Raw genomic sequence first — 13,487 nt, forward strand, 5'->3', positions numbered from 1 at the left:
CGCGGAATTCTGTTTTTGATTCGACGGTCATTCGGAATGCTCACAGCAGCCATATTCCTGCCACTCTATGTCACACTGGTGAGACCCATATTGGAGTATGGGATTCAAGCCTCTTCTCCTTATCTCCTCAAAGACATACAGCACCTCGAAAGAGTCCAGAGGCTGGCTACCCGAATGGTTCATGGTCTCAAAAATTTGTCCTACGAAGAAAGGCTGAGGACGCTCGACCTTTGTTCTCTTGAAAAACGCCGCCGCCGTGGTGATCTCATTGTCGCCCACAACATCATAAGCGGGAAGTGTAACCTCTCGAAAGAACTGTTCTTCACTCCTGCTCCGGAGCGTCGGCTGCGGGGTCATTCCGAAAAGCTCTACCTGCGACGATTTCATCTCAATCGAAGGAGAGGAGCTTTCTCCGTCCGGGTTGCGGATCCGTGGAACAAGCTGCCAGACGAGATGGTGAAGATGCCAACGACCGCTTTGTTCAAAGCCTCCCTGGACCTCAAGTGGCCTGAACTCTTTACATGAACACCACCCTGTACTTAACTTCATGTCCCCCTACATAGCCTTGCTATTTGCTTTTGAGCCAAATTAACTGACTAACTAACTAACTAACATATATATATATATACATATATATATATAACATATATATATATAATATATATACATATATATATATATATATATATATATATACATATATACATATATATACATATACATACATATACATACATATATATATACATATATACATATATATATATATATATATATATATATATATATATTTACATACATATTTGTATCTGTACAGATATACATACATATATAAACATGCATATATATATATGTAATGTGAGATAAAAGTGAAACTGTTAAAAGTGAAACTATTATCTCACGTTACAATAGATAAGTTATTGTTTCACTTTTGACACATAATACCAAAACAGTGTAAGAGATAGCTCTTGGTTCACATGAGGCAAGAAGTTGAAAATTCTTTTGATCCATGACACTCCATGGACTCTAAGTAGGGCATGTGTAAAATTTGAATGAAATCGGTTGGGTAGTTCTCGAGTTTTAGTGGTGCACACATACAGATACATAGACAAACAGACGGATAGACATTCTCAGTTTCATATATATAAATGTCTTTACAGTATATTTCTCTCTCATGTATGTACACACACATGCACCCAAACAAATAGTTGTGTATATGTTATTTAATGTCACGATTGGGTGTGGTAGAGAATGTGTTTAATTCTGTCACGGTACATGTAACTTGTATTATGTGACGCTAAATGTTTATATAACCTTTATTGTGACCATAAGTTTGAGTCAGTGATGTATATAACATTGCAGGTTGTTGTTGTGTTGGCGTAGATTGTCGGGTGTGTAGCTATGACAGCGATAAAGTTGAAGGAGACAATGGAGGAGATAACTATGGCAGTGATAACGATGCTGTTTGATGGAAGACTTGTGGTAGTAGGGAAATGATTAAAGTAGTAGTGGCGGTGGTCTTTGTGGAGTAACAGAGGTTGGGATGGTAGTTTGTATTGTGGAATGATCCTGTGAGTAGCCATTATAATGGCGTAACTTTGTGGTGGTAGTAGTGGTTATTTATATACTGGTGAGGGAGGGGGTTGTTTATTTGATGGTGATAACAAATGGGTCTGTGATTGATCTGATGTTACATTCCTGGCAAACATATTGATTATTTCCGTCTGTATTTTCATTTGAATATTATTAGGGCTCATCAAATAACAACAGTAGCTTTTCATTCAACCAGAATACATGAAGACAACATTGCAAGGGTGAGGTGGGAACTGTGTGAAGTGGTTGATCGATTCTATATCTCGTTTGAACAACACCAGCTCTGTGTCCTTGCAGAGCTGGTGGATGAAGGGTTTTTGGCACAAGTCCAGCTCATGTATGTCCATGTTGAATATCCATAGGAACATAAAGAGTAAAGGCCCCTTTGGTCATGAATGATCATAGATTGCACCTAGAAAGTTACCCTCCGAAACACTAGTCCAGGCAAGGTTATTTATGGAAGACCAGCAGTTGCCCACGCATGCCAGCCTCCCCTCTCCATACCACTGATGTTATCCAAGGGATAAGGCAAAGGGGCCAATACAGCTTAGCGCCAGTGACATCACAACTCATTTCTATGACTGAGTGAACTGGAGCAACATGAAATAAAGTGTCTTGCTCAAGAACACAACATACAGTCCAGGAATCAAACTCACTACCACATGATTCTGAGCCTGACATTCTAACCACTGAACCATGCACCTTCACACAAGAACATTTTGTTGTTGGATTTGTGCTTAACCCTTCAGCATTGTTCTGCAAAATACAAGCCATGTGAAGACATGTCTTCAGTCTGTTTCATTCAGTTTCTTCATCTTGATCCTCTTTTCTACTCTTGCAGGCTCCTCAGTGTGAACATGCATTCTGTTCTGTGTGTATCCACGAGTGGTTGACCAGACAGCCTACATGTCCTGTAGATCGTAACCCCATCACACCCAATCAATTGAAGTGTGTCCCCCGCATCCTACGTAACTTGCTGTCTCGACTGACCATAAGCTGTGAGAACGCCAACTACGGTTGCACAGCAATACTCAATCTGGACATGTTGCAGACACACCTCCAAGAGTGTGAACACAACCCAAAGAAACCAGTTCACTGTGAAGCTGGATGTGGACTTGTGGTGCCCATGGATGAATTCAAAGTGAGTATTTAAAAAGATTTTTTTTTTGTATTTCTTTTGCCGGTTTCAGCCATGCTGGGACACTGACCTTCTAGTTGATTTTACCAAACTCCACAGGTACTTATTTTATCAATCTCTATTTATTGATTGGCTAAGTCCACCTAGCATATATCTTAGAGTGTCGGGCTCACAATCACGAGGTAGTGTGATTCCCAGACCGGGCTGTGTATTGTGTTCTTGAGCAAGACACTTTATTTCACTCCAGCTCACCCAGCTATAGAAATGAGTTGTGATCTCACTGGTGCCAAGTTGTATTGACCTTTGCCTTTCCCTTGGATAACACTGGTGGCATGTAGAGGGGAGGCTGGTATTCATGGGCAACTGCTGGTTTTCCATAAACAGCCTTACCTGAATTTATGCCTCGGAGGGGAACTTTCTAGGCGCAACCCCATGGTCATTCATGACTGAAGGGGGTCTTTACCCTGAGTCCACCTATGAAAGATAACTTAGCAAACTAAATGCCACAAACTATTATATGTACATGTATATCATCATTTTAACATCTACTTTTCCATGCTTGCATGGGTCAGATGGAGATCACTGAGGCAGATTTTCTATGGCCAGATGCCCTTCTTGTCACCAACCTTCACCCGTTTCCAGACAGGATAGTATTTCGCCATTTTTTTCACAGAATCATCATCATTACACAGCCATTTTCCATGCTAGCATGTATTAGACAGTTTCGCAGGAGCTGGCGAAGCAGAAGACCGCACCAAATTTCACTGTCTGTTTCGGTATGGTTTTTACAGTTGAATGACCTTCCAAACACCAACTGCCCCACAGTTTTACTTGTTTCAGTCATTTGACTGTGGCCATGCTGGAGCACCACCCTTTAGTTGAAGAAATCGACCCTGTACTTATTACCTGTAAGCCTGGTGCTTATCCTATCAGTCACTTTTGCCGAATCACTAAGTTACAGGGACGCCAACACTCCAACATCAGTTGTCAAGCAATGGTGGTGGGAGGACACACACACACACACACATATATATATATATATATATATATATATATATTATATATATATATATATATATATACGATGGGCTTCTTTCAGTTTCCATCTATGAAATCCAACCACAAGGCCTTGGTTAGCCCAAGGCTATAGTAGAAGACACTCTATAAAGTATAAGGTTGAATTTCGTGTAGCCATCTGTTGGCAATTTTTCTTCCCCACCCATTTTGTAGGGGTATTACCCAATTTTCTGGGCTCTTTTCATAGCTACACCCCATTTGAAATTTGCATTAGTTTTTGTATGAAAAAAATGGAAGGGAGCAGGGCTTGTTTGTAGAGGAAATATTAAACATGCCTGGGGAAAAAAAAAGTCTTTCCTCCCAACTAAAAGACATGAAGATCTATCTGAAGGAAAGAAGAGAGAACTAAAACTCAATCCTTCTAGAACTCCCAGAATGAAAACCTAAACATCTGAAAGACTTTCCTTCTTCATTGTTAAAAATAAAGAAGCTAAAAAAAAGATCAATCATATTTCAGTCTCATTATCAAATGACTGAGGCCTTCCATGCTGTCGCTATCACTTCACTCTTTTTTTCTCTACGGTTAAGAGAGTGAAGGTGTGTGGCTCAGTGGTTAGGGGTATTCAGTCCTTTGGGTCAGTCAAGATAACTGACCCATTAACATGCTAGACACAATGCTTAGTGGCATTTTGTTCATTTTTACATTCTGAGATCAAATTCTGCCAAGGTCGACTTTGCCTTTCATCCTTTTAGGATCAATAAAATAAGTACCAGTCAAGTACTGGCATCAATGTAATCAACTTCTTCCTTCCCTCAAAAACTGCTGGCCCTGTGCCAATGTTTGAAGTCATTATTTGGTGGAATCTGAGTTCAAATTCCGCCAAGGTTGACTTTGCCTTTCATCCTTTCAGGGTACCAGTCAAGCACCAGGCTCAATGAAATCAACTTAGCCCTCTCCTGAAATTGCTGGTTCTGTGCCAAAATTTGAAATCATTATTATTATTATTATTATTATTATTATTATTATTATTAAGGCAGTAAGCTGTCAGAATCGTTAGTGCACCAAATAAAATGTTTAACAGTATTTTGTCTATCTTTATATTCTGATTTCTAATTCCACTGGGGTCCAAATAGGAACCAGTTGAGCACGGTGGATGTAATCAACTCGTCTGCTCTCCCAATATTTCAGGCCTTGGATTATTATTATCATCATTGTTTTGATTATTCTATTGAACTAAAATTATCAAATGATTTAAGTTAATTGTTTCAATGAGTTTGACTGTTTTGAAATTTAAAAGAATTTTAATGAATTTATATATTAATTTATTTATTTATACATTTATTTATTCTTGTTGATTTAATTATTAATTCAATGATGTTTTGTTAGGACCATAATTGTGTTCGAGAACTGAGGAATTTGGTCCAACAACACCAACAGAAAATGTCCGAAATGCAAGTTGAGCTCATGGAACACAAATTACAACTGAAAGAACAGAAGCGAGAGATGCAGCAGCTAAAAGTAAGCCTTGAATTAAACTTACCGATGTCTTATTTCTTTTAGAATTTAAAATGGTTTATAATAAATACATTTCTGCAACAGTAAGGAAGAAAGTCAAATATATTACTTCTAAATATATGTGTGTCTTTTTGTATGTATGGATGCATGCATGCTGTTTTCGTCATTAGGGTCTCCATGAAAAAGATGGTGAAAAGGGCTGGAACAAGGACACAGCCTTGTTTCACACCATTGCCAATAGGGAAGATCTTGAAGAGATTGTTGTTGTGCCTGATCTAGCCCTGCTGGTTTTCATGCAGCTGGAAAATCATATTGAGGAATTTAAGGGGATATCCAAGATGCTCCACAATTTGCCATAGACCTTTTCTGCTCACAGTTTTGAATGCTTTGGTGAGGTCAACAAGGGTGATGTAAAGTCCTTCGTTTTGGTCTCAGCACTTCTTTTGAAGCTGTCTGAGAACAAAAACTGTGTCAGTGGTGCTCCTCTTTGCTCTGAAGCAGCACTAGGGTTCTGGGAGGTTTTCTTCTGCAATGGTGAGCATTAAGTAAGTCAAGGAGTAAATACTCTGGCAAGGATTTTGCCCACAATGGAGGGTTGTAGTTGGGGCTGTCAAGTTTTTCCCCCTTGTTCTTATACAGGATGATGACAGCATCGCAGAAATGTTTTAGTAACTTTACCCTGCTGTCTACAGCAGATGAAAAGCTCACAGAGTTTGGGGTACACTGCTGTGTCACCAGCCTTTCGTGTCTGTGATTGGATTCCATCCACTCTGACTTTTTAGTTGCTCTATTGCTCTGGTCATTTCTATGAGGAAATTTCATTTAGCTCTAACTTCAAAAGCTGCTGTGGAATATGAATCACTGCCAACTCTTGGACTGAGTGGTTGGCACTGTAGAGAATTTGAAAGTGCTCTGACCACCAGGTTCAAGTTGGAGGCCTCTCGTCTGCACTGTGTGAATGACCTATGGACACTGTGCATGCGACCATAAACAGCTTTTAGAGTTTCATGAAACTTATTTTTTGCTAGTATTCCAAAGATTGAAATATCCTTTAAGAGAGAGAAATATTGAAGATTTTGGAGAATATAAGAGTTATCTCTGGAATTCATATGTTCAGATTAATGGGAAGAATGTGCTGAAAACTGTTGGGTTGTAAAGGAATAGAAGAGTTTTCATGTGTTGCAAATGTGTGAAAGAGTGTTTAGGGTGAGGCCCGTACAAATCTGGTAACAAGCTATGACTAGATGTGAGATGTAAGCTCCATTTTAAATTATTAATGATTTTAAGTAATCAGTGCTTTTTAAAAAAATTCTGTTGAAGGGCCTTGGACTGATGGATGGGAAGGAGGGAGGGAGGTATCCTTCAAATGGAAACCAGGCCTGAACGCTTGAAACAAAGATAGACTTTGTTAAAGGAGCGCAAGGAGCCAAAAGGTGGTATTAAATTAGGTAACAGATTATTCTGTTATCCAGGGAGGCCATGGATGGAAAGAGCCAGAACAAATATTGCAAGATGTTTTCACAGGTTCTTCCATCCATTGTCTTGGATTGAGACTTTTTTATTGACCTGAAAGGGATGAAAAGTAAAGCTAATCTTGGCGTGTTTCCAATGAATAGCATGAAGCTGTAACAAGTCCACCAATTTGTATAGAAATGGTTTGCATGTGGAGTGTACTTGAATGAGTTACGTATGTTCTTGTAGAGTACATGTAATTAAATGTAACAGAATACAATAAAACAAAAAAAATAAAGCAATTTATTAAGATAATGTATTACTGAATAGACCCTTTTTGGTGGGGGAGTAGGGCCCACAAAATTGTAGGCCCATATCAACTGACTCACCTGGATTCTCTGTTCTTTTGGGCTCACAAAATTGTAGACCCATATCAGTGGACCTACCTGGATTCTCTCTGTTCTTGCCTGGTGTTTCATTGAATTTCGTATAGGTGCATCTGCTGCATGGAGTGAAAAGCAAATGAGGCAATGAATGTGGAAATATCTATAGTGGTCCAGAGGTGAAGGTGCATGGCTCAGTGGTTAGAGCATCAGGCTCATAATTATGAGGTAGTGAGTTCGATTCCTGGAGCTGGCTGTGTGTTGTGTTCTAGAGCAAGACACTTTATTTCACGTTACTCCACTTCACTCAGTCATAGAAATGAATTGTGATGTCACGGGTGCCAAGCTATATTGGCCTTTGCCTTTCCCTTGGATAACATCAGTGGCATGAAGAGAGGAGGCTGGTATGCATAGGCAACTGCTGGTCTTCCAGAAACAACCTTGCCTGAACTTTTGCCTCAGAGGGTAACTTTCTGGATGCAATCCCATGGTCATTCATGACCAAAGGTGGTTTTTACTCTTCAGAAGTAGCAGGTAGCAGGGTTAGGGACCAGAAAGAACATCAAAACTTTAAGAGTTGGGGGACCTTGTAGCTATTTGATGTCTGAAGGCAGCTGTTTCTTGTTTGGTGGCGACCTTACTGGGTTCTTTAGTGCTCCATTTAAGGTCTACTAATTAGTGGCAGCCTTGTATTGAGCGGCTGCAGGTGGACCCCTTGGTGAGATTTTGGAGTTTCAAGCTTTGGCTGTGTGATGGATATGGACATACCTAGGGTGGGAATGAAGCATGTTTGTTTCAAGAAACAACTGACATAAGACTGGGAATTGTCCAGCTAGTACTTTCAAGTTAGCTAAACTTGAGTTTAGCTAATTTGAAAGTACCAGAATATTCAGGTATGACAGGAAGGTGTGAAATATGATGTTTGGATGATCACGCACACACACTCTGAAGCTAACAAAGAAGCATGTATGTGGTTGGTTGCTCAACCTGTTAGAAACATCAGCCAGGTCTCCCTTAAATTATACTTTATCATCTGAAAGGGAAGGACACATTGTATAAGCAACTTTGTAATGAAAGATTAAGGTGATACAAAAATTAAGCAATACAATGGATGATTACTGTCTCTTTTAATCACCCTAACCTATTTCTTAACTGTTTTGTAACAATATTTCTGTTGGAATACAAATCCTTTTGTTTCATTTAGTTTTGAAAATAATGAAGAATTTAGTAAAATAAATCATTAATAAACTGGTGCTCAGAACATAAATTAACATGAAATTTTGATGGAAAGTTTTAAAGTAGATCCCTTTAAAACAGTAATTTGCATCATAGAACAAGGGGCAGTTTTCAAACAGGTTGGTATCAAAAGGTGTTTAACCTCTCTTGAAACCATCTTTATTGAAACCTTATCTGTTGATTCAATTACTGTTCGGTTCTTGCTGCCAACACTATCAAACATGTACAACCCCATAACTCTTCTTGTAGGAATACATGCGCTGCATGAGGGTTTCAAATCCCCGGATTAGAGAGATGCAGTCAGAAATGGAAAATGCAGATGTTGTTAGGTAAGTAATACATTAATGCAAACATCTTCCACATTATAGAAGCATTGTGCTGCTGCTGCAAATTTTGCCGTAATCTGAAATTCTATAACATGAAATCTGTTTTTCTGTTGATTTGCGTTGTGCATGGGAAAGAGTTACTTTTATGATGACGATTCACGCTAGGTGTCAAAATGCCAACACCATGACTGCTACTCAATGCTCTGTGAACACTGTAAAAAGGCTGTGAGACATCAGAGGAACAGCTGCAACAGAGACAATGAAGCTGTGGCCAGCAGGAAGGGATACAGTGGGCATTCTAACTTCATCTGCAGGACAAGGTGATGGTAGATTTGAGCAAGGGAATCCAGGATTTGACAAGAGAGGTGGGTGTTGGAGTTGCCACAATGATATTGGCCCTGAATTTGGACCTTTACTGCTACTTGTGCAAGGGACAAATTCTGACAGTCAAGGCCAAAGAGACGATGAAGCCGCTAAACGAAGGCAAAGAAGCTAAGATATCCTGTTGAGCTGGGGATGATTTGCTTCTTAGGTGAAAATAACTTCCACCAGAACCAGTTGAACAACACCCATGACAGCAGGTGACTTACCTACAATCCATGTGATGTCCCACATACCAGGAAAACCAAGTTCTCCCAAACTGTGATTGTCTTTGGGTATACCTCCAGTGAAGGTGATGCTATATTACCCACCATCTTTGAACAGAGCCTTAGGCTCAATTCAGATGGCTGTGTGAAGCTGCTGGAGACTGTGGTCAATCCTTGGCTGGAGAGGGTTGCTGCTGGAAGGCCATATGTGTAGCAGCAGGATTTGGTTCCTTGCCATACCTTCAGAAAAAGTCAGAAGTGGTTGTCAGAGAATTTCTGCAACTTCACCCACTCCAATTTCTGGCCCCCTAATTCCCCCCGATTGTAATCCCATAGGTTACTATGTGTGGGGTATGGTTGAGAAAAAACACCAACCACTCTGATTGCAACACCAAGGCTGACTTGATGGCCAAGATCAAGGAGGTGCTCAAAGATCTTCCTAAGGACACAGTATGGAATGCATGCACCAGGTTCCAGAGCTATCTTGGGACCATAATGGAAGCTGAGGGTGGCTACTATGAGTAAACTGTTACCTCCCAGCCATAATCAACTTGATGTGTTTTGGTTTTTTTTTTAAATACTTTTACTTCTGCTTGGAAATTTAGCTTGAACAGCCTGTATGTGATAGGACATAGACTACTGAATCTGTCAGCTAATTAGCAGTACTCTGCTGATTTGTATAAATGTAAAAATATTCTAATGAATTGCTTCATCTTTAAGATTAATAGTCTGAAAAATGATTACTGTATCAACAGTGGCTACTTCTCCCAGGTATTTTGACTTGAGGCATACTAATGAGCAGTGATTGAAATATAGGCATGTACAATCATATATTAAACTAGCCATACCTGGCCCAAATACTGCACTAGTTTTATGTTCAAACTGGTCAGGTCTGGCCTCTTGCACCTACACTATAATGTCATTAAAAAATAAACACTCAATCATTCGAAGCTGAGATAATGCATGATTAATTTCATGCAAGATGAAATAAGCATTACATTTGACAGAGTGATCTGAATGCTAAAGAGTTAACGTTCATATTCTTTCCCTTTTTGAGTATACATAAATAGATTTTAGTAAAATTTTACTTTTTCTTTGTTCTCTCTTTAGATGGGTATCAAACCTTCAGAAAGCTCGTGTCACTCGATGGGGTGGTATGATTTCTACACCAGATACTGTATTACAGGCTGTCATCAAACGAGCCCTTATCGATAGTGGCTGTCCTCCACATATTGTTAACGAACTTATGGAAAATGCCCATGAGCGGCGCTGGCCTCGAGGGCTTGGTACCCTTGAGACACGACAGCTTAGTCGACGGCAGTATGAAAACTATGTAACAAAACGTATACCAGGTTAGTTCAGGTGCTTTTTTTAAAATTAATTTTCTTTTAGTTGCAAATATTCTCTCAATCTTCATTGTATTAATTATAATTCTTTTCTTTGGAAAAGAAGCCTTTCTAGAAGAAAGTTCCGTTGTCTAATTTTATGTCTATTTTATTTCATTACTTTTATTGTGTGTGTGTGTGTATCGGTGTTAGAACAGTCTGGAATGACAGAGATAAAACTGAAAGTAGAATCATGTTAGGTTTATGACCTATGCATTCACACCCCTCCATGTGGACCCAGATTTAGTACTGCTAGCTAATAAGATAATTGCCAATACAACAGGCTTGCCATTGTTCACAGCAACTTGTCTCACATGGATGCTCATGACACATTGATGTGTTCTGACTTTTTAGAAATAATTCAAGCCTTTTAAAAAAATTCATATTAATGCTTGGTTATCTTGAAAAATATTTCACCTATAATTTTGTTAAGCAGAAATATAATTAATAAAATAAGGTAAACAATATTTACCTTTTATTTTTCTGAATTTGTAATCCTAAAACAATTTCTGAGGGCCAGCTACTTACATTGAAATATTTTATTATAAAAGAGAAGTGGATCTTCGTCTGACTGTCCATTACAGCATCTATTAGAGGGAGGGAAGAGAGGAGGAGGAGAAATCGAAATATATATCACAATGTACTTTTAAAAGAAGTGAGGAGAAAAAGTTATTAAGAGAGAAATACACAAGAGAGAGAGAGAGAAAGAAAGAGCTTGTGAAAGGTAGATAGTCACCATAGCAACTAAAAAGTTTTGATTTAAAACAGGAATTTTAAGTGGATGCAACACAATTAAAAAAAGACTAATAGTTAGTTTTTTTGTGGTTGTTTGTGCATGTTTCTGTGTCTTTCAACATTTAGGACAACACAACAGAAACTTTAAATAGAAGAAGGGGGGGGGGAGAAAAGTTGTTGTTGAGAGAGAAATACAGTAAGAGAGTGTGTGTGTGCGTATAAAAGATAGGTAGGTAGTGTTGTCACTATAGTAACTAACGAGTTTTGATTAAAAATGCAGGAACTTTAAACGCAAGACTTCAAAAAGGGGCTATATGTGTGTATATGATGTATATAGTGTTGTTTGTGTGTGTGTTTCTGTGTCTTTCAACTGAAAGACAAAGCAACACAGACTTGAACAAAAGATTTTAACTTTGAACAATTTACGAAGCTACCTGCATGATTAACAAATATTTTTACCAACAGATTAGCAACAGGTTTCTTGCCGCCATTTGAAAGGTGTAGTAAATTCAACCAAATCAGAATTGAATCTTTTTTTTTTTTTAAATTTTAAGCAATGATTGTGTGGTTAAGAAGTTCGCTCCTCGGCCACATGGGTATCAGTTTCAGTCTCACTACATGGTGCTTTGGGCTAATGTTTTCTACAAATACCTTGGATCCACCATAAAAGCCTTTTGAGTGGATTTGGTGGATGGCAATTGAATGAAACCCATTGTATGTATATGATCATCATTTAACGTCCCTTTTTACCATGCTGGCATGGGTTGGACATAAACTAACAAGCCAGAGGGTTGCACCGAGCTCCATTATCTGTTTTGGCATCAAGGTTTCTATAGCTGGATGCCCTTCCAAACACCAACAGAGTGTACAGCATGCTTTTTGAAGAGGTGAATACATGGCTTCACCTTTTGGAAAGAGAGAGAGAGAGAGAGAGATAGGGTGAAGGAACAGAAAAGGTTAGTGGGTAGGTAAGTCCACTCGAGTGAAAATAGTACAACAAACAATCAGAGAATGGAATTGAGTCAGATGCAAGGAATATGAATTTGGGGTGGGGATAAAGAGAAAGGAAATAAGAAAGGGTCAAAGAGGAGGGGAAGGAGGAGGTGGCAAGGGGCAGAGTAGTAAGGATATGATATAAAGTGTAGGTGGGGATAAGTGATATCATTTACAGTGCCTAGGTGAGTAGCACCACAGGACACTGATTGAAGAATGAGTTTTAGAAGATGGGTTGTAACCATTGGAAAATATTACCTTAGAAACAGGAGGGGCATCCAACTGTAGAAAAATCTGCCTCAGCAAATTCCATTGAACCCAAGCAAGAATAGAAAAGTGTACATGAAAACAACAATGATAATGATGAGTCTCCTGTTTACTGATACTGTTTATTTGTGTGTTTTTGAAAGGAAAACAAGCTGTGGTGGTCATGTCATGTGAAAACGAACACATGCCAGAAGACTTAATACTGGAACCAGGTCTTGTAATGATCTTCGCGCATGGTGTCGAATGAGGTAAGGTCTTGTCATTCCATTTGGTCGTTCTTTCTTAGAATACAACAAATATTACTGAAACATTGATTCTAAAGAATAAGTCTGCTGGCCAGTTAATGCAAGCATGTTTTCAGCTGATGTAAAATGATAATACAAAAGGCACAGTTGTCATGGCATTTTAAGCAAAGAAAATCTTGGCTGGGTTTTGTGTGTAGATTATAAACAATGAAGTATAAATCTGGTATTGAATTTTGGCACAAGGTTGAGAATTTCAGGGGAAGGGGGAAGTCAATCACATCAACCTTATTTCATTGACCCCAAAAGGATGAAAAGCAAAGTTGACCTCAGTGGAATTTGAACTCAACATGAATACAGACAAAATGCCACTAAGTATTTTGCCTGGTGTGCTAACGATTCTGCCAGCAATAAAGTATGATTTTGAAAGACATTGTCAAAAATTGTAGCTGTTCCCTTGCATACAATAAAGACAGACGCTGCACCTGCAGCATTAAGTCATGTCCTGACTTGTGCATGCAGATATCTGTATATTGTACATGCTTGAACATTGTCAATGAGGGTCGTCTGTTAATCTCACAATCAGTTTACATGTATAAAGAGATGCGCAAACATGC

At 38.9% G+C, this 13,487-nt stretch overlaps 1 protein-coding gene across 1 annotated transcript; it reads left to right on the plus strand.

Moving 5' to 3' along the window:
* Nucleotides 1-2,413: 2,413 nt before the first annotated feature.
* Nucleotides 2,414-12,914, plus strand: LOC115230251 (E3 ubiquitin-protein ligase NRDP1; the record flags this gene model as incomplete). Its single annotated transcript, XM_029800465.2, has 5 exons — nt 2,414-2,734; nt 5,136-5,267; nt 8,585-8,664; nt 10,359-10,600; nt 12,772-12,914. Coding segments are annotated over 5 exons (879 nt in total), but the record flags the coding sequence as incomplete, so codon positions are not given.
* Between the last annotated feature and the right edge of the window lie 573 nt (nt 12,915-13,487).

This window comes from Octopus sinensis, unplaced genomic scaffold (genome assembly GCF_006345805.1).
Source record: "Octopus sinensis unplaced genomic scaffold, ASM634580v1 Contig15080, whole genome shotgun sequence".
Classification (NCBI taxonomy): Eukaryota; Metazoa; Mollusca; class Cephalopoda; order Octopoda; family Octopodidae; genus Octopus; species Octopus sinensis.